The 22,290-nt window shown below is 46.3% G+C and overlaps 9 protein-coding genes across 9 annotated transcripts; 5 read left to right on the top strand and 4 right to left on the bottom strand.

Moving 5' to 3' along the window:
• Positions 1-239: 239 nt before the first annotated feature.
• On the bottom strand, positions 240-2,837 carry V865_004024 (5-methyltetrahydropteroyltriglutamate-homocysteine S-methyltransferase; the record flags this gene model as incomplete). The annotated part of the gene is made up of 5 exons (XM_066227809.1): positions 240-2,178; positions 2,242-2,308; positions 2,361-2,467; positions 2,524-2,642; positions 2,778-2,837. The coding sequence occupies 5 exons, from the start codon at positions 2,835-2,837 to the stop codon at positions 240-242; spliced, it is 2,292 nt and encodes a 763-aa protein (XP_066083906.1).
• A 529-nt stretch (positions 2,838-3,366) lies between these two features.
• V865_004023 (uncharacterized protein) lies at positions 3,367-5,083 on the bottom strand (the record flags this gene model as incomplete). The annotated part of the gene is made up of 2 exons (XM_066227808.1): positions 3,367-4,103; positions 4,423-5,083. The coding sequence occupies 2 exons, from the start codon at positions 5,081-5,083 to the stop codon at positions 3,367-3,369; spliced, it is 1,398 nt and encodes a 465-aa protein (XP_066083905.1).
• A 1,102-nt stretch (positions 5,084-6,185) lies between these two features.
• Positions 6,186-9,205, bottom strand: V865_004022 (uncharacterized protein; the record flags this gene model as incomplete). Its single annotated transcript, XM_066227807.1, has 5 exons — positions 6,186-6,256; positions 6,317-6,361; positions 6,431-6,518; positions 6,594-6,842; positions 6,968-9,205. The coding sequence occupies 5 exons, from the start codon at positions 9,203-9,205 to the stop codon at positions 6,186-6,188; spliced, it is 2,691 nt and encodes an 896-aa protein (XP_066083904.1).
• A 1,222-nt stretch (positions 9,206-10,427) lies between these two features.
• V865_004021 (uncharacterized protein) lies at positions 10,428-12,355 on the top strand (the record flags this gene model as incomplete). The annotated part of the gene is made up of 5 exons (XM_066227806.1): positions 10,428-10,753; positions 10,852-10,882; positions 10,946-10,971; positions 11,779-12,233; positions 12,288-12,355. 5 exons carry the CDS (start codon positions 10,428-10,430, stop codon positions 12,353-12,355), a joined length of 906 nt encoding a protein of 301 aa, XP_066083903.1.
• Positions 12,356-14,399: 2,044 nt separating this feature from the next.
• On the top strand, positions 14,400-14,868 carry V865_004020 (uncharacterized protein; the record flags this gene model as incomplete). The annotated part of the gene is made up of 2 exons (XM_066227805.1): positions 14,400-14,739; positions 14,801-14,868. The coding sequence occupies 2 exons, from the start codon at positions 14,400-14,402 to the stop codon at positions 14,866-14,868; spliced, it is 408 nt and encodes a 135-aa protein (XP_066083902.1).
• A 2,004-nt stretch (positions 14,869-16,872) lies between these two features.
• On the top strand, positions 16,873-17,278 carry V865_004019 (uncharacterized protein; the record flags this gene model as incomplete). The annotated part of the gene is made up of 3 exons (XM_066227804.1): positions 16,873-16,982; positions 17,056-17,103; positions 17,200-17,278. The coding sequence occupies 3 exons, from the start codon at positions 16,873-16,875 to the stop codon at positions 17,276-17,278; spliced, it is 237 nt and encodes a 78-aa protein (XP_066083901.1).
• A 745-nt stretch (positions 17,279-18,023) lies between these two features.
• V865_004018 (uncharacterized protein) lies at positions 18,024-18,539 on the top strand (the record flags this gene model as incomplete). The annotated part of the gene is made up of 3 exons (XM_066227803.1): positions 18,024-18,085; positions 18,212-18,396; positions 18,463-18,539. 3 exons carry the CDS (start codon positions 18,024-18,026, stop codon positions 18,537-18,539), a joined length of 324 nt encoding a protein of 107 aa, XP_066083900.1.
• Positions 18,540-18,872: 333 nt separating this feature from the next.
• On the bottom strand, positions 18,873-20,292 carry V865_004017 (uncharacterized protein; the record flags this gene model as incomplete). Its single annotated transcript, XM_066227802.1, has 4 exons — positions 18,873-18,994; positions 19,096-19,475; positions 19,626-19,847; positions 19,997-20,292. 4 exons carry the CDS (start codon positions 20,290-20,292, stop codon positions 18,873-18,875), a joined length of 1,020 nt encoding a protein of 339 aa, XP_066083899.1.
• Positions 20,293-20,856: 564 nt separating this feature from the next.
• V865_004016 (uncharacterized protein) lies at positions 20,857-22,135 on the top strand (the record flags this gene model as incomplete). Its single annotated transcript, XM_066227801.1, has 6 exons — positions 20,857-20,974; positions 21,026-21,115; positions 21,179-21,707; positions 21,766-21,833; positions 21,886-21,972; positions 22,041-22,135. The coding sequence occupies 6 exons, from the start codon at positions 20,857-20,859 to the stop codon at positions 22,133-22,135; spliced, it is 987 nt and encodes a 328-aa protein (XP_066083898.1).
• Positions 22,136-22,290: the final 155 nt, after the last annotated feature.

The following is a 22,290-nucleotide window of genomic DNA, read 5'->3' as shown; positions in this document are numbered from 1 at the left end:
GTTACTATAACTACTACTATAGCAACATCGAACAACTTCCGCCAACGCCCAAAAAACCACAACCACCTTAGCACGTCCTTTTTACACTTTAGCAAGTGTCTTTTAATTTCCATTTTACAAATAAATGAATGAGAAAATAGGGTATAAAACAATGATGGGAAATCTAGATGAAATGACAATGAAAATGAATGAGAGTGTTGAAGCTCATATGCAAATTGAAGGGAAAAGAAACTTTACGCTTAAGCGTAGGTCTCTCTGGCCCATTTGGCAGCAGCTACCAAGTTGGCGAGTGATTCCTCAGTCTCCTTCCATCCTCGAGTCTTAAGACCACAATCGGGGTTGACAACCATCAAGTCAGCAGGGAGCACCTTGACCATGGCGGCAATTCGGTCTTTGATCTCTTGTTCAGAGGGAACACGGGGTGAGTGGATATCGTAAACACCGGGACCGATCTCGTTGGAGTATCCGTATGATTTGAAGACGTCCAACAATTTCAAGTCGGCCTTGGAAGCTTCGATGGAGATGACGTCGGCATCTAATCGTTGGATGGAGGGGAAGATATCTCCGAAATCAGAGTAACAGAAGTGAGAGTGGACTTGGATATCATCCTCGACACCGGAGGTGGAAAGTCTGAAAGAGTCAACAGCCCAGGTGAGGTAGTTGTCCCAATCGGCCTTTCTCAAGGGAAGACCTTCTCGGATAGCGGGCTCGTCGACTTGGATGGCCTTGATACCGGCGTTGGCGAGGTCAACAACTTCGTCTCGGAGAGCAAGAGCGAGTTGTTTGGATTGAACTTCCTTGGTGACATCGGCTCGGGGGAAAGACCAGTTGAGGATGGTGACTGGACCAGTCAACATACCCTTCATGGGGAGCTTGGTCAAGGATTGAGCGTATGAAGACCATCGGACGGTCATAGGAGATGGTCGGGAAACGTCAGAGACAACGATGGGGGGTCGGACGTATCGGGAACCGTAAGATTGAACCCAACCAAGTTGAGTGAAGATGAAACCGTTCAACTGTTCACCGAAGTATTGAACCATATCGTTTCGTTCAGGTTCACCGTGGACGAGCAAGTCAAGTCCGACCTTCTCTTGGAATTCAACAACGGAACCAACTTCTTTCTCCATAGCCTTCTCGTAATCCTCCTTGGAGAGTTCACCCTTGGTGAACTTAGCTCGGGCAACTCGGATTTCCTTGGTTTGAGGGAAAGATCCGATGGTGGTGGTGGGGAATTTAGGAAGGTTGAGGTGTTTCTTTTGGGCTTCTCGTCTAGCGGGGAAAGGTGATTTTCTCTTGAGTTGTTCCTCGGTGATGGCGGCAACTCGGTCTCGGACAGCTGAGTCGGAGGTTCGTTCGAATTCTCTTCGGGCAGCGATGTCCTTGGAGTTTTGCTCGAAAGCTTCGGATTCTTTACCGTTAAGAGCACCGGCGAGGGTGGCAACTTCCTCACACTTCTCGGTAGCGAAGGACAACCAAGAGACTTGTTGAGGGGTCAATTTGGTCTCGACCTTGATGGAGATAGGGGTGTGGAGAAGGGAAGAAGAGGTGGAGACGGTTACTTTGTCAGCACCAAGCTCAGCGATAGCCTTGTCGGCAAGAGCTTTGGAAGCTTTAAGATCGTTCTTCCAGATGTTTCTACCGGAAACGACACCGAGCTCGATGGCGATCTTGGTGGGTTTGAGGGCAGCGAGAACTTCATCAAGTTGCTTGGGTTCTCGGTCAAGATCGAGGTGGAGAGCGTGGATGGGGAGGTCTTTAAGGAATTCGATTGATTTGCCAACTCGACCGTAGGCGGTGGTGATGGTGATCTTGGGAGCGACGGGAGCAAGAGCTTCGTAAGTCTTCTTGAAGAGGTCACCTTGTTGTTCAGCTTTGTCCAAAACAAGGATGGGTTCATCGATTTGGACTTCCTCGACACCAGCTTCCTTGAGTTGGGTCAAGAGTTCCTTGTAGACAGGGATCAATTTGTCGAGAAGTGAGAGGGGCTCGAAGTCAGCAGGAGCATCTCGACCGGCTCGGACGAGGGAGAGGTAGGTGATGGGACCGAAGAGAACGGGTCGGGTGGTGATACCGAGTTCCTTGGCTTCCTTGTATTCGTTCAATTGTTGGTTGTTCTTGAGGGAGAACTCGGTGGATGGGGAGTGGTCAACTTTGACGATGTGGTAGTTGGAGTCGAAGCTGGATTGGGGCAGGGCAAAATCAGCACGTGCGTGAAGGCCGAGCGAGGTGAGGATGACTTACAATTTACCCATTTCAGAGGCAACGACATCGATGCCTTTAGCTCGGTCTTGTCTTCCTCGACCCATGGCTAAGACAAGTGTCAGCTTTATGCAGTAGTGGGAAGCAGGCAGCTGACTCACCAAAGTAGGTGTCGAGAGGAGACAATTTCTGTTCAACGTATCGTTGAGGGATAACACCGAAGTTGAAGGAGTGGTCAAGGAGGTGGTCGTAGAGGGTGAAATCACCGCTACAATTCAGGTCAAGTCAGTGAGCCATTCATGCGCTCCACATATAGCAACTTACGAAGGGATGACATCTACACCAGCGTTCTTGATAGACTCCCATCGTTCCTTTCGGATGTTCTTGGCGGTCTCTTGGAGTTGCTCAGCAGAGCTGTTACCAGCCCAGTAAGACTCGATGGCCTGTAAGAGAAAGAGTCAGCCATGTTGGTCTATGAATGCAGTATATACGGTCTCAAGGATGAGAAGAGGGACCATCTCGATAGAGAGGAAGAAGACGATCGAACGTTTGTGAAACGGAAGAAGTGAAAGACTGACCTTCTTAGCGGATCTGTTGACACCGACACGAGGGTAACCTAAGACAGCGGACTTGACCATTTTGATAGGTATTAATTTGTTTGTATGAAGAAGGAAAGGAAGAAAGAAAAGAGGATGAAGAAGAAGAAGAAAGATGTTATAGAAGAGGAAAGAGGTAGGATCGGATGGGATGGTACGACTTCTGAGCGGAAAAAGTTTAGTAGAGAGCTCCGTGCGCGAAAGGTGGAATATGGAATCGAAAAAAAAGAAAAAAATCAGAGAAATTCAGAGAAATTCAGGAAAACCACATTTAAGGGAAATGATAGTAAAGGGTTATCAGCGAGATGGCGCAATTAATACGAATAACATGACGTGGCATTGCACTCATGCATACAAGCAATCCCGATATAGTGGCATCTATAGCACAATAACAGAGGTACCAGATAGATAACTATCGACTAGCAGCGAGATCGAATATTGATCGATAGATCGGTTAGATCCATTGATTTATTGATCATGGTAAATGACAATCCCGGTTGTATATACGGTAGACTTGACTCGAGTAATGATACAAATGTACATACAATACAATACAGTGATATGCCACCCATCATTCCTCTCGGGCTTTCTTGTCCTTCTGCAGTTTCTCCTCCTCTTCTCTCTGTCTCTTCCTAGCCAAGAACCTCTCCCTCGCTTCCTGCCTCTTTCTCTCGGCATCACCATTATCCCCCTCTCTCCTCTTTCTAGCTTCTTCCTCTTCAGCTCTCAATTTCTCTTCTTCTTCTCTTCGCTTCCTTTCAGCCTGCTCCCTCATCTGATCCGCTAACCTCCTTCGTTCCCTCTCCATCCTTTCGGAATAACTAGCGGCAGTGCCCACCGCTCGAGATTTGTATGGTCCCTCATTGACTTCTCCACTCCTTTGTCCAGTCAATAGTGAGTTGGGTAACGCAGGTGGTTTAGGTTTCTTGGTTATGTTAAGACCAGCTTTGAGTAATGATCGTTTATCTACTATTTCACCTTCATCGTTAATCTCCACATCTGGATTTCTATTTTTCCCACTACTAATACTACTACTGTTACTAGTGTCGGCGTTATTGGATTGGATCTGAGCTTGAGCTTTAGCTTCCCTAGCTAATAATGGATCGTACTCTTCTTCATCATCAAATTCTTCCTGTTTCTCTGTTGGTCCACTCGGAGGTCGGATTGCCAATGAAGGTCCCTGACCTGCTACACTCGATGGTCCAGAGGTGGCCGCGACGGCGGCAGCGTTCTCAGCTTCGGAAGACTCCAACATCGATTTGTAGAAGGCTGTTAGACCTGGACCAGGTCGGGTTTTACGCAGTTCCTCTGGAATGGAGATGTGTAGTGTCAGCTTATGTTCATAGTTCAAGAAATATCATAGACAAGAGCTAAAGCAAAGAAAAATAAACGAAGATGTTGACAACAAGGGGATGACAAAGGGTGTGAGGTATAAACGACGATTCACGAGGGAACACGTCGTAAAGATGTGATTGAAGTCGAGAACATTTGAGAGATTGTTGACACTATCATACATAGCCAAATCATACCCCTTTCTTCCAAGTTTCGCTCATTTATCGAATCCCACAGTCATTTCGATATGATATACACACATAACTGAACGAATAGAACATATATACCAACTCACCTTCTCTTTTCTTCTCTTCCTCTTCAGCTTTCCTAACCTCCTCCATCTGCTTCTTATAATTCTCCGTGACGAACTTCTCCTTATCTTCAAACTCATCCCCTTCCTTCTCCCTCTCCCGCTGTAATGCCTTCTCTTCAGCTCGAAGTTTATCCAATCGACGAGTTTGTGCGGACGCCAAGAACGATTCGATATATTTCGGTTTACGTTCTTCCGCTTCCTTCTTTCTAGCTTGTTCTTGGGCTCGCTCAGATGATTTCATGGATTCGTAGTGCTCGTCATAGTCGAATATCGATTGATCGATTGATTCTGCCATTTTAAGTGCTTTGCGTTCTGAACGAGAAAGAAGATTGGTTTGAGCTACTGCTGCTTTCTCTGAGAAAGACTTTGATTTGGAAGGTCCAGCTAAGGCATTTTTGGTCGAACCGGAATGACTATTGTCATCATCTTCTTCGTCGTCGAATGAGAATCCTTTTTTGATATTTGTTGTTGTTGTGGGTTTAGAAGACTGTGCTGGTGGCTTTGATTTCGCCATGAGCAACTCGAGGTTGGATTTGGGTGCTGAAGATGGACGGACACCATTACTATTACCGTTGGTGGGGGGTTTGGTGGATGATGAGGAAGGGGCGAAGGAGAAGGATAGCTTGGTACCGTTTGACGACATCTTGTGCTGCTCCTCAGACGGTGATGAGAATGAAGGCAAGTAAGAGTCAGTGATGAGAGTGTGAGCATGGTGTAACAATCGTTTCTGGAGATACAGGATTGCATCTGATCAACACCAACACAAGGTAGTGTCCGCGACTTACGTAACATACGTGTGAAGTCTTGGGTGGCAAACGACATCCGCTGTGCCTGTGTTTGGAACTCTGCCGTCATAGGGTTCACCATAAAATCATAGCAGTCAACATAAGAGTTCGTTCAGTTCATACGTTCATACAGTCCAATTCAATTCAATCCACATAACAAAATCATCGCATTATTCGTTCATTACCTATAGCTGACTTCCATCCACTGACCGGAATAGACCAGATAGACAGCGACAATGGGGTGGTCTTGTAAGTATCATATATCGGGGACATCAATTCGAAGAGAAGTTCAGATGAGGGAGATATGCTGATCCCTAGCTCATGGTGCGATAGATCACAAACGAATAACTCTTATTCCAAAGGTATGTCGACTATCCACTCCTCATACGATAAAGATTAATGCTGATAGTGTAGTGGTCGATCACAGGTCATGTACCTCAATATCAACGGTAAATATCTTCTCGTCAATATGAGAGATATCCTCATACTTTATCATATGTCATCATATCGGAAAATTCATAAAGGCTGATATGTGTCTCCTTATGGTTTACAGGTAAACGATGGAATATATCGTTCGGCTCAGGTCATTTCAGATACAATCCCTAGATGTCCAAACTCTGTGAGTAACTCATTATATGAGGGGAATGATCCCATACCAAATTGCTTCATCATTTCGCTTTTGCTGAATGGAATGCAGGTAGCTTCGTATCTCATCCCGTTGTCTCCGCCTTCCGTTCTGTATGAATACCCACATCGGCCTGTATCATATATACCCAATGCATCGTATGAAACACGCAATAAAATAATGGTATAATGATAATTATCATTAATCAACCGACCGATAAACGATCAAATCGATCATGTATATGGTACAACAGCTCGCGCAAGCCAAGAACCAAAACAGCGAATCGTATAGATCATTTCATCGAGTGAAGCATCGTAGCGACAACAGCCTACCGATCAATCATCCGAATTATCATTCGAACGGGATATTCCAGTATATCCTTTTTTCAAAGGTGAAGGTATTCTAGCTAAATGATGCCGAAATCCAAATCAGCTTTTTCCAAAGACTTGGGATGGAATGAACTTACGAGCATACATCATGGATCGTTTTCTAGCTTCGGCCACATCTAGTACTGAACATCGCATCGTGACTGATCAGTTACCATACAATCTATATTTTATATCGATAAGCTATCACTCACAAGCTTTTCTGACTGTACTGGGTTGACCTAAACCTATACCTAAGCCTTGTGACGCAGCAAGTGTTTTAGGTTCCATTGATTTTCTCTTCTAAAAACAATGAAGCATCCGTAATAAGTATCACGCTCACAACTCACCGTTGAGCAATACACTTCTTAGACTCACCTTTTGGAATACATCTTCTTCAGAGATATCAACCTCATAATCCTTTTCATCCAACTTCCTCCCAAACTTCTTACATCGCATCACCCACTTGATACCCACTATGAACGTCTTCGGGGTATCTTGATCTCGATCCTCGTCTTGGTATCGATCTTCCTGTTCTTGCTTTTGTTTTCTGTACCATGATAAGGTAGACGGTTTACCGGATTTGAATATTATGTGAGTACAAGTTTCGGAAGGTCTGGCGAATACCTACAACCCATATCACACGTGTTTCAGTTACAGTCACCTCCTTTTCCAGAACGAACATTTAAATAGATAGGAATGAAAGAACTTTTGTAGGTAATGTCAATGATTGAGAAAGATTTCCTACTCACCCTGGCTCCTAAACCTTTTAGTATATCCACGAAAACCCTACTCGAATCCTCTCCATCATCAGTCCTAACATCTACGAACGCTCTCACTCCATTCAAACAATTCGATCCGTTCGTCGAACATAACATGGCAGCTATGGACTGATCTCCTACACCTTCACCCTCATCTGACGAAATAGATAGATCTCCAGGATGAATCGATGATCGTGGTCGGTGTCCTGAAGAACCCAATACCCTGCTTTCAGGCCTCGAAGTTGAAGTCGACGAGCTCAAATTACTTGGTCTGTCACTTAATGGCATCGTTTGAACGGAAGTATCGGTAATACTGATTGACGGAGTGGTAATGGAAGAAGAGATGCTATATCCAGGAGCATTATGCTCCATTCTTCTCATTTTCAATTTACTCAACGCATCGTTCAATCCGGCTAACGACCTTGATGTTTCTCCAGTCAATCCTTCTCTCGTACTGGAACTGAGACTGCCGTGTGAACGATCCATAGGTGCAGAGACCGATCTCTGACCATGAGGTTGCACAAGGGCAGTAGGTATTTCCATATCGTCCTCGAGTGTAGGTGATGGGTCGGACGAAGCTCGAGGACTGATGATGGGGTTAGATACCATACGTGGAGTAGGTCGAGACAAAGGTCCAGAACCTAATGAAGAGGGATAAGAAGGTTTTCGTTTGATAGTCGATGAAATATCGTTCTCTTTCTCAGTAGTACTAGCTCGGGAGGATATCATGGAAGGTTTAGTAGAAGGTCTCCGCTCAGGAAGAGCGCCCAGTCCAGTGGAAGGTTTGGCAGGTTTGGAAATGGGTATTCTACTTGGGGGACCCATAGTTCCAAGGGTACGTGTAGAGGTGCCTTTTGGTAAAGAAAGCGATGAGGAGTCATCTCCAACAAGTGGTTGGCCTTCTCTTGGTGGATGAGAGAAATCGGATTGCGATACATCAGTATCCGTCGGTGCAAGAGGTAGGGCGTCTTCTTTGTTTGAAGTACCAGCGCTGTCGTATAGGGAGGATGTGGGGGTGACTTGTGGTTCTGTTCGTTTCCGAATCCCCATTTCTACATCATTGGATTTATCCGATGAAGGGTGTATATCCCTAGGAGCAGATGGTATATGTATCGTTTCTTCCATCTTGAAAGGCTGTTCGGCTGTAGTGTGTTTGTGGTAAGGCGAATTCCTGTCTGTCACATCCATGGTCGAGACATTCTTCCTCATGAAGGCATCCAACGTCGGCTGATGATCCTTTCTCTCACTGACCATCGGTGACAATCTACTAGACGACGGTGAAGGTGGGACTACCCGCGTGCTTGGTGTAACAAGTGATTTAGGCATTCTCGAAAGCGTCGAAGGAGGGGGTGCGGAAGGTGTAGTGTTGAATACCTTTCGAGGGGAAGCAGCCAGCTTGTTGGGAGTAATTGACGGTTTAGCCATAGAGAGATTTGTGGGGTGGTGAGAGGGAGTTGAGGGAATGGGTCGAGCGTTAAATGATGAAGGTACAGTAAAAAGACTAGGTCCAGGTGTCTTCCGCAGTGATGCTGGCATCTTCGACAGAGGTCTATCCGTCTTCTGCGGCGAAGTCGAGGTAGAAGCTGGCTTGGGAGTTGAAAGTATATTGGTGGAAGGGAGTTCTTTCATTCTTGGCGGAGTGGGTGGTCTAGCTATAACGTGTCCCGGTGGAGAGTCACTTAGACTAGTCGTACCATCTACCTTCTTCAGGAGGTCCCTTGCAGGTGTAGGAGCGACGAACGAGAAGGATGATGGTGTAGTGGACGAATTGGAAGATTGTATTGATCTGAGTGATTCGTTGGAAGATTGATGACCTATCGAATTTCGTCTCTTCGATAATCCTGTCCCTATACTACTTCCTCCCTGTTCAACTTTCAAGATCTTCTTTCCCTTCTCTGACTCGTCATCTTCTATCATCTTCCTCTTTCCCTTCCCATCCCCTGATTCCCTCCTACCTTCTAATGCATTCATATTGAGTTTGTTAACACCCCTACTCTCCCTTAATGGTCCTCTACTCCCCCAATCCTTCGTCGTACTAGATGAAACAGCAGGCTTTGATTTCGTAGCTGCCGATGTGGTAGTAGCGTTCTCGTCGTATACTGTGAAAGCCTTCTTTTTAGTTGATGCTGCAAGTCTAGCTGAAGACCTAGTATGAGGTGCTCCCGAGACCGCTCTGATGGATGTATGTGAGGTCGAAGTGGTCTGTCGACGGGGTCTAGGTGAGGTCATGGTCTATTGGTGATGGTCCTATGCATGGTACAGGTCAGCTCTTCTCTATGACGAACAGCAAGAAGACGTGAAGGGGAGGACCTGTTGTGTGTGGTGGTGGAACATGTATTGAGTGAACCCTTGACGAACAGACTCACTCGAGTGGAGAGAAGCAAATAAACAAAATAATCAGAAATCAGTCGCGTCTTCCCCCTCTGTGTCTCATGAGTTTAAACAAGGAATGCGTCGGTTGTTGTCGAAGTAACGATTGTTTGGTCTGAGTAAGATACTATCACCTATGTTGTTTTTGTGGGATAGTGTATGATAGACGATGAATGTAGGTATGTATGATAACGAGGAGTGAGGAATGGACATTGGATGTTAAATGTCGATCAACAAACATCAACATTGTTTACGAGGTAAATTACATAATAACTTCTGGTTATCAGAATGTGGCGTGGCAATTCACCCTGAATCAACAGTAACAATGCAGGAACTGTGATATGTATGTCAGTCTTGATGAAGTGTAAATAGCCATACACAAGACCACCTAATGGTCACATAGCTCATGGATGTCAGAGCACTCCAGGATGTACAGCGACTTGGCGTTGAAACCCCTTTGATGTCGACTATGCAATCTCAGCACGATGATAGTTGTGAACCGCATCGATACCATGGAAGCTGCCCAACTACACATTCATTGTGTGCGTCACTCGGAGAGGTCTGTGAGGGAAGGTCCTCCAGGTCGGCCTCAAGCTCCGCGACAATAAAAGAAGCACTTGGATATGTTTCTGAAACCACAAAAAGTGTTTCTGATGATCGATCTTTCAGCTCCGACGGATTGGTTTTACCGCTAGTGGCGGACGGTTCAAGGATGATTTGCGTTGATTCAATGCTCAGATGCGGTGCTATCCTACTCATAAAGACTGAGTCTGATACCCCAATGAACTTTGGCGGTAGTAGAACCGTTCATCCAGGCCGTGTTGTTGTATCATCGGACTTGGTCTCGGAGATGCTTCCCTTTAGCGGACTTGTCTTTCGGTACTGTTGATAATACTTTCCCGATCCAGTCATCCTGATATGCGGCTGACAGTCTGTCTATAAGGAGGTCAACATCTATCCTCCTTTTCATCGTGCTATCACTTCTCCTTCCCCATCAACACTGGTTATCCCAAAACACCTGACGTTCCACCGCTCAAAGATCATTCTTTCCATCAAATCACTGTCCACAGAATTAGCCAGAATGTCACAGAACGTCACCAGAACCTATTATGATGATCGCAACAGAGAAACCTTCTCAGCAATTTATGAAAGAGTCTCCAGGAACGGTGCCAAAGGATGGGGAAGGTCTCGGCAGACTCCCCAATTCAGTATGGCTTGTGAGGAACAGGAAATAGCGACTTTGTGGGAGCCGGATCCAGCTGAACCCTTAGTTCCTGCTGAAATCACAAACATGACCCAGTGTACCGTCCACACAGACGGGTCGGTCACTTGGGAGGATCATATCGCATTGCCCGACGGTACTTTCCACCTTACCACGACCCACCACTCGGTGATTTCTAGGGGCGCGTAAGCGGGCGAAGTATCAGGCGGATGTAACACGATCTGCCGATTCCCAAGCCCGGATATGTACCTGACCTGACAACTCTAATGATATGCGCGAATAGTGAAAGACAGAATTGTTTCGACGAAGCTGGAGTATGTATCACAATCATTTGTGGCTGTTCTGAATGCGACCTTGATGTGCGCAAAAATCATCAGGCCTCAATGAACAGATACAACCACATGTATGTGATAGTGTGATTGTTCCTAATTATCTCTGACTCAATTCGCGTAATTGACGAACACATCCCTTTTCCCATGAGTCGCCGAACTTGCTCAGAAATTGTCGAAAGGTGACATATCATGACAGTGCACGGCATACGGCAATACCGTATCGGACTTCAATTTGAGCATCGCGACGATATTTGCGAGATACTCTGTGCGTTTTTTTCTTTTGTCCTTCCCGACAGCTAGGCCAGTCCTTGATGAGCTATATCCTTCGACATGCAATTCGCGGAAACTCTTGAGTCAGCTTGCTACAGGTTTGGCGTTTTAAAAGATTATAGGAGAGCAAGCTCTAGATCCTTTCACTGTACTTGCCATATACCCGTAGATTTGGACAACGTCACCATACCCATGACGTGTGAGCACAGAGGTCTCTTCCAAAGGAGGTGCTCCATACATGATGGCAGTCTCACTGGCGGATCTTGTGAGCTCATTAGACTATAGAATCGAGTCCCATAGCTCGATCGTCTCTTTATCTTTCTCCTCAAATGTCCTTCATCCCTGTCTCTCTTTTTCAACTAATATCATGGCAGAACCGTACTACAGAGTATATTGTAATGGATGCACGTAAGCAGGCGTACAAACATACTGACTAAAAGGTACAATATTCAATCCGCTGGATCCGGATTGGATCTGCTTATATACTAGTAACGAACTCCCCGAAATGAGTCATACCATGACATATATTGGGGGAGAAACAAAGACGGATCGGAATTTCGAGTGGAACACGCTAAATCCGAGTCAGGGGACTGGACGTATGCTTCCAGTTGCGGTTGCGATCAAACTTCGACGGATGCCACCGCTCCTCGCAATGCTGTTACCTGGGAAGAGTGGTCGGCGGATCGAGACGGCGATAAAACCTGCATCATCCGCTCAAGAAAGCCTGGTGGAATATGGGTGAGAAGCAGTGGAGGGCGTGAGGGATATTCAAAACCAGCAGTCTTGACCACCGACAAGACCTCGGCGGCAGGAGCTACCGATACATCTTATGAAGCGGCTGTTTTTACAGCTGAGCATCGACGAGTCCATGCTGAGGAACCCGGACAGACCGGTCTAGTGCCCTTGAGTCATGTCAGCCAGACTGATGTCGGCACTCAGACTGACCCACTTCCCAGCGACTCAACCCCACCTCCATATGAAAGCAAGCTCTTTGGGCATCCTGAGCTCGAATCCTGGACGATCGCCAGTGGTTCCTCCGCTGACGAGTCCTATACCAGTCCTCGTAAGTCCCAAGACTATCCGAAAATTGTTTCTTGACTAATTATTTCTACCCCAGCCCCCGTTCCCAGTTGGTGGGAAACAAAATTCCGCAGTAATTTTAGTAGAGGCTCTAAGGGCGAGTAGAGATATAAAGCTGTGCTGTCCTTCTCTTAGTGAGCTAGCTATACAGAACCCACTTCTCAACATACAAGCTGATATATATCACGGATGATCACTTACCCATCTATAATTCTACGTCCGCCTGTGGATATGCATCTTGGTAGCTCATCATAAACCTTGGGAGACGTGTGGACGTAGACGAGTGCCCTTTCTTCTCAAAGAGGCTCCAACAGAGGTCAGTCCAGTCGTATACGAATGTACGATCTCATGGCAGTGAGAAATGAGTGAGCTCGGTGGTCCTGCACAGATGACTGTTTCAAGTTGATCCGTCGCTTTTCTTGCAATGCAACTTCCTAGTCTCGATCTCAACGCACTTAGAGAGCTGTGTGCTCATCAGGCTTCGAGATGGGGCCTCCTTTGAGCTACTCACGCGCGACAGTAGACTTCTTGGAGCGAGAAAATCATACTGACTTCTGTGAAGACACCCCGAGCTTACCAAGTGGGGCACATCTTTCACACGCACGATCATGTATATATATTCATGTACATCGTTGCCAAAATGGCCTTCAAGCATCCCAGCATTTCAATGAACTCATCATTACTCTGACACAAGGTTTTTGTAATCATCGTCTGATATGTCTGCCGCCTATCTGAGAGTATACACCGGACGCAGCCTCAAGGGGTCAAAATTCAAGGTGCAGCACAGGAAAGATTTAGGAGGCCGGTGGCGACTTGATAGTACTTCCGGGATCAGAGACACTGATCCGGGTCGATATGACTCAGAGTACAGCGGGGACGATGCACTTGCTGTTCCGTTAGGTGCGACACAATTGTAAGAACATTTCAAAGATGAGAGTGGTAGCAATCGAGAAACAAAATTTGTCAGAGATCCCAGCACCAAGGCGCTCGCCTGGATAACCCCCGCGGAGCTTGCGAGTCTCGTCTTTCACGGGGTTCAAATCGAAGCTAGGATGAAAACAAGTTCCGGCTCCGAACTCCACACACCTGGGTGGTGTGAAGGATCCCATCCAGCATCATCAGCAGTTAACCACAATGTAAATGGAATGACTGTCCAAGAGGTGACAGGTGACACCGCTGGGTCTCTCGAAGACGATGGGTGGCAAATTGTGTCGTCTCTGCCAATACTGAATAACGCGAGCGATGACTGCGCTGGGAGCCCTCATGGGTTGTGGACTGGAAGCGTGTTCAGCTCTGGCCAGTGGCTTTTGGTATCGCTAAATAAGGTGATTGATGAAAGGCACATCGTATACCGACATTTGTAGTCGTCACACTGATGGAGAGTATTATTGACAGAAGGGATGCAAAGTGTGATATTTTGGAAGTATCGGAATGATGCAGAGGTCCAAAGGGCATTTATCTTGCTGTACACTTTCTTTTGTAAGAAGGTATCCAATCCGGACAACTGGGTAATTACTCCTTCAGCGAATAGAAGGCAGGTGTCAATCAAAGTAATGTCACTCTGAGAAGGATTTTCAAGCTTCTCAATGTCTTCTACGATTGTGAGGGGGTGATATGATGTAGGTTGGTGATGTGGGTAAAGCTATTCAGGCTAAGCAGCACAGGGGAATTCTGACTGACGTCACAAAGGCTCTTAGCTGAAGAACCATCGAGGTTCTATAGAAGTTCTTGGAGCTCCATGCTCGAGTCATTCAAAAGAAGGCTACTTTAAATTTCTAACAGGCGATTCCATGAAAAGACCAACACCTTTCATGAAATATGAATCTGTTTTTAGCAGAGCACCTCCCTCATCCTTCCACTATGGTATATATTGCGCTAGATGGAGACTTGATTTGTGCTTGAGGTTGAACACAATATCATCCCCCTCAACGATCCATACAATATGTTGGAAGCCTATTTCAGGGAATACAAAGGTCCTAACTCTGACGGAAGTGAATTTACACTGGGTCATCGCAAGTACCCTGATGGAACATGGCGACAAGTTTCTTGTTCAAACAGACACTCTTCTGGATCCGGAATTCAAATTAATGGCATGACGATGAGCCGTGGTGGAAAATGGACGGTCCCTATTCCATACGAGTCAACCAAGATGACTGAGTACAGTTCCGACCCAAACAACGCCGATCTTCCGGGAGCTGTTGTGGAATACGTACGAGAACGTGGTGGAGTCTGGAGATTAAAAGTGGCACAAGGCTCATCATCGAATGACCTCTCGAATGCCTCTGGCAAATCTGACAGCTCAGCGCCAGGGGGCACTATCGCGACTCAACAAGACTCGCAATTCGAGTCAGAACCTGTTTTGGAGCTCATACAGGAAGATGGAACCCCAGCTGTACCTCAGGTTGACATGAATGCCTCAGTGGACAGTCTCAAGGAGGAAGAATGGCTGATGATTAATGGGACTTCTCCTGGGGAATTTGAGGCCAGATGTAAGGGGTCTTTTCATTATCGAGCGTCAACTGAAGCTGACGAGAACTGGTTATGTCTTAGCGTCCACGAACGGTTCTGGGAAAGGACGATGGTTCAGATTGTTCAGTAGAAAATCTGGAACCAAGTAGATCCATGAACATGATGCGATCGGGCGTCTTTCTTAGGAAGGCTGCAAAATATCCGGGCGTTAGTCTCTAGTATTCTTCCCTCCACAGCATACTCCCATTGGAATGGTTATGATGCATGATGGCGAACCCTGATGCTCTTGACACGTTTACTGATTTCGATGAACGATATGAAATCCCCGCTTTACGAGCTCAATACCAATCTGTCTCCACTTTCACGGGACTCGAAGAAGTTTGTATTGTGAATGCTGAATCGCTCTAATAGGAACGTCCGCTGATGGAAGGAGAGATACGATGAACATACAACTATCCTCCTTTCAGCCAGTTGCTACCTGTTTCCCGTCCTTCATTCGTTAGAATGGATATGAGCTCATCACGCTCCATATCGACGGCTCGCGCTCATCGTTCATGCTTTCAAGTATCGGTATCTAATCCGCCACTCGTAAGAATTACTGTGCGATTTGATCAGTCAATTTAGGTCTTCACTCCAACTTTGGCTTGATCAGTGTAGAAACACCACACAGTCAGAGAGTGGTACCAATTACGATGGCTCAACCTGGATGAGAGAGACGATCCGGGATGTTAAGGGGAATATCCTTTGCGTCAAACGGTACAAGAATGTCAGGGTACCTGTGACAGCGGGTAGATATTCCAGCAAAATTGGGAATCCACATGACAACAGCAGATTTGACGGCACCTCGGATAATCCTCATTTCACTAGAGATAGCGAAACAGAGGGGGGAAATAGTCACAAGAATGAATCAAGATCAACAGCATGTGGCCCGTACATCGACGATCTGCAAAGAGCTGAGGTCATCGATCCTTCTTGGAGATCACAGGATGCGCGGGCTGCGCGTTTCACTCCGCCACAGTCTGGTCCATCGCATCAGACACCGTATCTAGGATGGGAGAGGGATACACATGACAATAAGAGTGAGTAAGGCTGATTATGGGCAGATACCACGTGTTCAGTGGGCTAACGATTGTCCCATTGTCGCGCTACAATGTGTAGGCTCCTGCCTGACCTATGCTTCTGAGGGGTCGATCTCGTCGACTGCTGCTAGGAGATTGTTGCGGTCGTTGCGAAGAGACTGGAGAGATAAGCCCAACAACGTGGTTTTCCAGAAGGAAACCCAGGGGTGATCGATCATCACGATGAACGAATAAAGAGTAGGTTAGGGTCAGTGACTGAAGCTGTAGAACCTGGGTCCAGCATCTTAACATTCTCTGCATTCATCGTTGCCTTAGTAACGAGGCTATTCAGTGTGCAGGAATCGCTGAATCATGCCCAGCCTCATAAGACAGAGTTGAATTCAGTGCGTGATCGAAAAGGAGATGTTGGGTGGGACCGTTATGGCCTGCACTTCAGAAGATCAAATTCCCGTATAGTACTGTAGGTATCTGTGTTCCGTGTACACAACGCGCTCTTCCGTTGCGAGCTGTAGAGTACGCCATCCTCTACTGGAACGAGAGAGGTCTTGGGTACTCAGACAGACAGGTGTACCGGGAGATCACTCAAACATACAGACACTCCTTACGAGTTACATACGTCCTTTCTGAGAAGCCCAATGTCCACGGGGAAATCTTTATAAGTCGGCCTTCCGAAGATAGAGATATTCATACATGATACAAATGTTGAATCCTTTCTTGGGGATATGAGAAATTCTCAGCTTCGCGAGGAGGTACAGTGGTGAATGGTTCAAGGTGGTAACACTGAATGTCGCAAAAGGCGCCCCTCAGAATGTCCCCTATTCTTGTTATGACGCACATGATATACTTCCGGTCAGAATCGTCACCAGGGAGAATCGAAGGATCCTTAAAACTCTTACGTGCTTCAAGTTTTGTCGGAATATAAGCATAGGTTGCGGTGAGGCCGTTCGATATTGACAAGCATAAGAATGGCCACACCGCTCACAAGATATAAATACTGAGATGGACACTCTGATTCTCATTGCAGCAGACCATCTCGACTAATTACGCGCTCATTCAAATTCAAATCTGCTCATCATGTCATCCACCGACAATCAACAATACTACCGACTTGCGTCCTACTCTAGCCAATCTACACCTGTTGAGGGGACTGCTACGGGGGAAACGACTCAAGGAGGTGCAAGTGAGTGCACCAGCTGCCTTCTTGGATTTCTCTCAGCCAAATGAGTTCAATGTTGAACCTATGACTTCCTTTCACAGACAGTACTACTGCAACCCAAATGCAATATTGCCAACATACTTCAACGGGTGAGTCCAAGAGAAAAGTACCCAAGAAGGTTCAGCTGACCGCATGCGATTTCTTTTGGTTCTGAGAAGATACCAACGAAAGTAACACACCGGAAGGAAGATGCAATCCCCTTTTGGAATGTGTTTTTGTGCCACTGGTGGTCACAATCACGGAGAGAGATATGGTCCGGCTTGATCCGGATTGATATAGTTGAGATTCATTCGTTGTGTCAATCAATGGATTGTCACCGTCATGCAGGTCTCAAAGGGTAAAAGAAGAATTGAGATCCGGCGAGTTCATCGACGAGTTTATCGACGATGATGTGGAAGTACAGTACAGCATATTGCATACTGGTATGTGAGAGACTGTAGCTAGTCGTCCGAGTGTTGTTGAGTCAGATGAAAAGAGGCATCACAAGTACTGATGGATAATCTGCCACAGTTGACCGTCGATGACCTGAGAGAGGCCGTACTCGTTACAGATCAGAATCAAAAGGCCAATGCGTTCTCAAGTCCTTTGAACTCCAGAGCGTTCACTGATAGAGGGCCCGGGAGATTTCCAATTCAAGCAGCCTTTGGTCTCATTGGTGAAAGGAAATCTGGATGACGTCGCCTTCAATCGTTAACTTTCTCGCTACTCCGAGGCTCACGTCAATAGCAGAAAGGGCCTTCCATTGTGATATATTCTGTGAATTCGCATATATCGTCATCACTAGTAGTGCATGTAGCGAGGGATGCTTCTTTGCGTATTTGGATAAAACTCCTTTGTACCCTTGGGGCATATGAAGAGCTACGCTTTCGCACGGAGTCCACCTCAAAAGGTCCCACTTCAAGTTGTTTCCTCTGACTACATCTCCTGATATAGGTTCATCAATCTATATAATGTCTAGCAACAGTTACAGATCTCACTTTGGGTCGAGTGAATCGAGCAACTGGCCCTAATGGCACGACTCTCACAAACTTCTGTAGTGGGGATCGTGTTGAGGGCCGAGGCAGCTCGATGGTCAATTTCGGTATTATACAATCTACTACTCATCAATCGAACGATTATAAGCCAAGCCAATTTACGAATGTATCGAAAATTAGTACCCAGTCAACCAGTCTTCGGCCTCATGACTTGGTAATCTAGGTCCGACGCAAGTGGCGACTCGCCCGTCAAGGAAGCGCAGTTGCTAGACGCTGGCCCGAGCTCGGAAGGAGATACCAAGCAATTGGACAAAAGATCGACTGGTGTTAACGAGGGTGAAGACCACACGAATCTGTCAGCCGAGGGGCTGGGTGAGGATCATGTGACTGCTGGTGAGGAGTCTCAAAGTAAGTCAACTTGTATGTGCACTTCAATCAGTCCCAGTAGCTAAATGCCGTCTCACTGAGTTACAGATTCCGAAGCGGCTCCTTCCTCCTCACCCAATACTGACAGACGTTGGGTCTCGTATGATAAGGGACGAGCAAGATGAGTAAATCGTAACTTGCGGTTCTATTGCTGTACACATACACTGATACTTGATAGTGGCAGCCATGTGTGCGCGTAATGGAATGGGGCTTCCCGAGATGTCATGACTGTCAAGTTCTAGCAGAGTTTGCAGTCCGCCCGTTGGTTTGCAGTTCGCTGAAAGCAGCTCAACATGGCATTTGATTACGATGAATGGGAGGTACATGTCTCTACTGACGATATCATCGGCTATATATATGTACAACCTTTCTTCTTACGTCTCTTTTTTTCTTTGTACCTGCTAGCATGTCGGATCTGTGAATGAGTACGTTCTCTGATTGATCTGAAGCTTATCACCCTACTCTCCTTGCTTAGCAGCCTGAGCACCTGAGGCAGCATTGGTACCTTGCATGATGACACTGGTACCTTTGGCTGCTGAGACAGCTGCTGAACCGAGGTTGGCACCTGTTTGGCCTACATCTGTATGTGATAAATAAATCAGCACGAGTAAAGGTTTTTACATATGTGATTGGGTTTTGGAAAAGTGACTACAGCAGTGACAATTTGAAACGATAACTCACCTTGAGCAACGCCCTCAGCTTCTTTACCGAAATTATGTTCCACAGCTCTATGAGCCGATTGGCTAGCGGCTGATCCAACGGTAATCGCAGCACCCGCAATACCTTTAGCAGCAATGGTGACTTGTTCCCAACCTTCTTCTGCCAATTTTCTAAATTGCCCTTTATCTTCCTCTTTGACCGATTCAGAGGACTTCGCTATACTATCTGGCAGTTTCTCGCCAACAGATTTAGCAGTTTCGTGAACATATGATCCAACGTTCTTGGCTCCTTCTTCGACGGAATCGGCGAGTCTCGAAGATCCAAGCTCAAGTGCGCTGGCTCGTTCTTTCGTGAGATCCGATGGTGGAGCGGGGTGTTCGGGGTTGGTTCGGGCAACGTGGCTATGTTGAGAGTAATGATGTCAGCTTGGCCAGTCTATGATTACAACATGTGCCAATCACTAGGATAGCTAGAAGATCATGGTGGAATAGGATATGAGAAATGAAGAAAGGACTGGACAGTAGACGATAAACGGGGTATCGCTCACTCACCGATCGGTATAAGCTCCTAACCTCTCAGCCAAAGCTTGTCCAGCCGCGGTGACGGCTCCAGCGATGGTCTCACCCCATTTTTGGGTATGTTTGGCTGCTCCTCCAGTTTCATACTCGTCGTCAACGAATAAAGTGGTTTGGTTCCATACTTTATTTGACTTGAGAGCTTCTTCGAGTTTGTGCGCCAGGGCTTCAGTAGCATCCCATTCACCTTGGTTTGCGCTGTGGCGATGGTAAAGATCAGCAGAAGTTCGGAACTCATGATTGCAAGACCAACTGTCGTCATCAACCTCACGTCCATATGTTGTGAATGATCAGAACATCTACAAGAGATACTGATCTGATACATGAGTGGAATCCCAGCTACTCACCTATCCTTGACACGAAGTTTGACCTGACCGACCGGCTCCCCACCATCCGCAGGGACAGGGGCAAAGATATAACTTGGATGTTGGTCTTTCGCTTGAACCTTTTGTACCGGGCTGTTTGGAAGTAGGGGGAACGATGATCCTCCTACGGTTAATGTGAGAGTTGATGAAGGATGGGAAGGAGGATTGGCAGGGATGACGGTGAGGTTGAGTTCACCGGTCGAGAGTGGTAATGGGTCAGAGGTAGGGGTGGGGAGGTGGTAAGCTGTGACGTTTGGGATGGTGACGAGGGTTGTCATTGTATTTGTTCTATCCTGTTCTGTTCTGTTCGCTAGTTTTTATATGACTGACAATCAGTTATCGTCCTAAGAGTCGCAAGGTTGATGGTGAATTGGGTAGTCACGCATACGATTGCAAGCAGACGAAAGTACTCATACAGACGTTTGGTGTCAAGACTTCGATCCGCATCGCAATCGGCTACGTCATATTCACCCAGCCGTGAATTCCTAATCACCATTACAAACTGCTGTAATGAGCTGTGACCGAGGTACCTGCTCGGTGATTAGAGATCTTGTATGCGGTCCAAGCGGAAGGCACCGCAACCGCTAGTCACCCTTTCCGGAAAATCAGGATCAGGATCAATGATGAATGATGACATATACAGAACTTCGTACTTGGGACGAGAATACGTTCACACAAGATATACATGAATACTCTTACAAATCGCTGTGAAACACTTTATCCCACTCATTCACCTTATGTCTACTTTAGCTAGATCATTGAGATACAATCGACCATCCGCCTCTGTGTTCAGATCTATACCTCGTCAATACTCACAAATCCCCCCCAGACAATTTCATAAGATGAGTCCCGCACAGAAAGATATCACCTCTTGGGCAGACAAGTCCGGATCATTCAAGCGACAAACTAGTTCTTTCAGAGATATCATCGAGCCTAATGGCAAATATGCTCCTGAGAAAGGTAGGTTGTCACTCTTTGCGAGCTAAATCAAAGCTGATAAACCCATGCTAGGACGATATCACCTCTATGTCAGTTTGGCATGTCCCTGGGCTCACAGGGCATTAATCGTAAGGAAGTTAAAGGGCCTGGAGGAGTTCATCGGTAAGTTAACCATTTCTCTCCTACTAGAGCACAAGCTGATCATACTCGTTTTCGAATGAATAGACGTATCAATAGTCCACCCTCACATGTTAGAGAAAGGCTGGCACTTTGCCAAAACATCTTCCAACCCTGCTCCTCAATCTGAACATTCCGACGATACCTTCCCAGCTGCAACCGAAGACCACTTGTTCGGATTTTCACATTTACGTGAACTGTATTTCAAGGCTCAACCAGATTACGATGCGAGGTTCACCGTACCTATCGTATGGGACAAGAAGACCAATTCGCTCGTGAATAACGAATCTTCCGAAATCATCAGATTCCTCAATACAGCTTTCAACGGACAACTTTCTGGTCGACAGAAGGAGCTGGATTTGTACCCTCAAGAGTTGAGGAAGGAGATCGAGGAATTGAACGATTGGGTATATAATGATGTGAACAACGGGGTGTACAAGTCGGGTTTCGCAACTACCCAACAAGCTTATGAGGACGCTGTCAAACCGCTTGCTAAAAGCTTACAACGTCTAGAGGACATTTTGAGCGATGGAAGAGAGTTCCTAATTGGTGGAAGATTGACAGAAGCTGATGTCAGGTCAGTAATCAGATATTCACTAGTTGCGTATGTAGAGCTAACGAAGTCCGATTGATAGACTCTACACTACTATCGTCCGTTATGATCCTGTATACTATGTTCACTTCAAGTGTAACTTCGGACTGAGTAAGTAGAGCCGTTCAATCTCATTTAGGTAGTCACTGACAGCATCACATAGTCCGACACGATTACCCACACTTGCACAAATGGCTTCAACGACTATACTGGAACAACCCAGCTTTCAAGGATACTACCAATTTCGAGCGTACGTTGAGCTTCGGTATTAGCCGTGTGCTTGATGAATCCGATAGCTGACAGTAAATCTGACCGTAGACATCAAGGAACACTACTACTATTCTCACAAACATATCAACCCTAATAGGATTGTACCATACGGTCCAAATGTTGATATCGAGCCTCTGAAATAATTGATAAACTCCAATAAGCGTCTACGAATATGGGGCCCATCCACAATGGTCTGGAATATGTGATCAGAATATCGGTTGGGGAAAGAAATCATATTTTTAGTAAGTAAAACTAAAGTATAATTAGGTATCCGATCATCTCATTGTATGTAAAGGAT

Source organism: Kwoniella europaea, chromosome 1, assembly GCF_036810445.1.
Source record: "Kwoniella europaea PYCC6329 chromosome 1, complete sequence".
In the NCBI taxonomy this organism is placed as follows: domain Eukaryota; kingdom Fungi; phylum Basidiomycota; class Tremellomycetes; order Tremellales; family Cryptococcaceae; genus Kwoniella; species Kwoniella europaea.
Note: the sequence above shows the minus strand (reverse complement) of the source record. Positions and strands in the feature narration are given on the sequence as shown.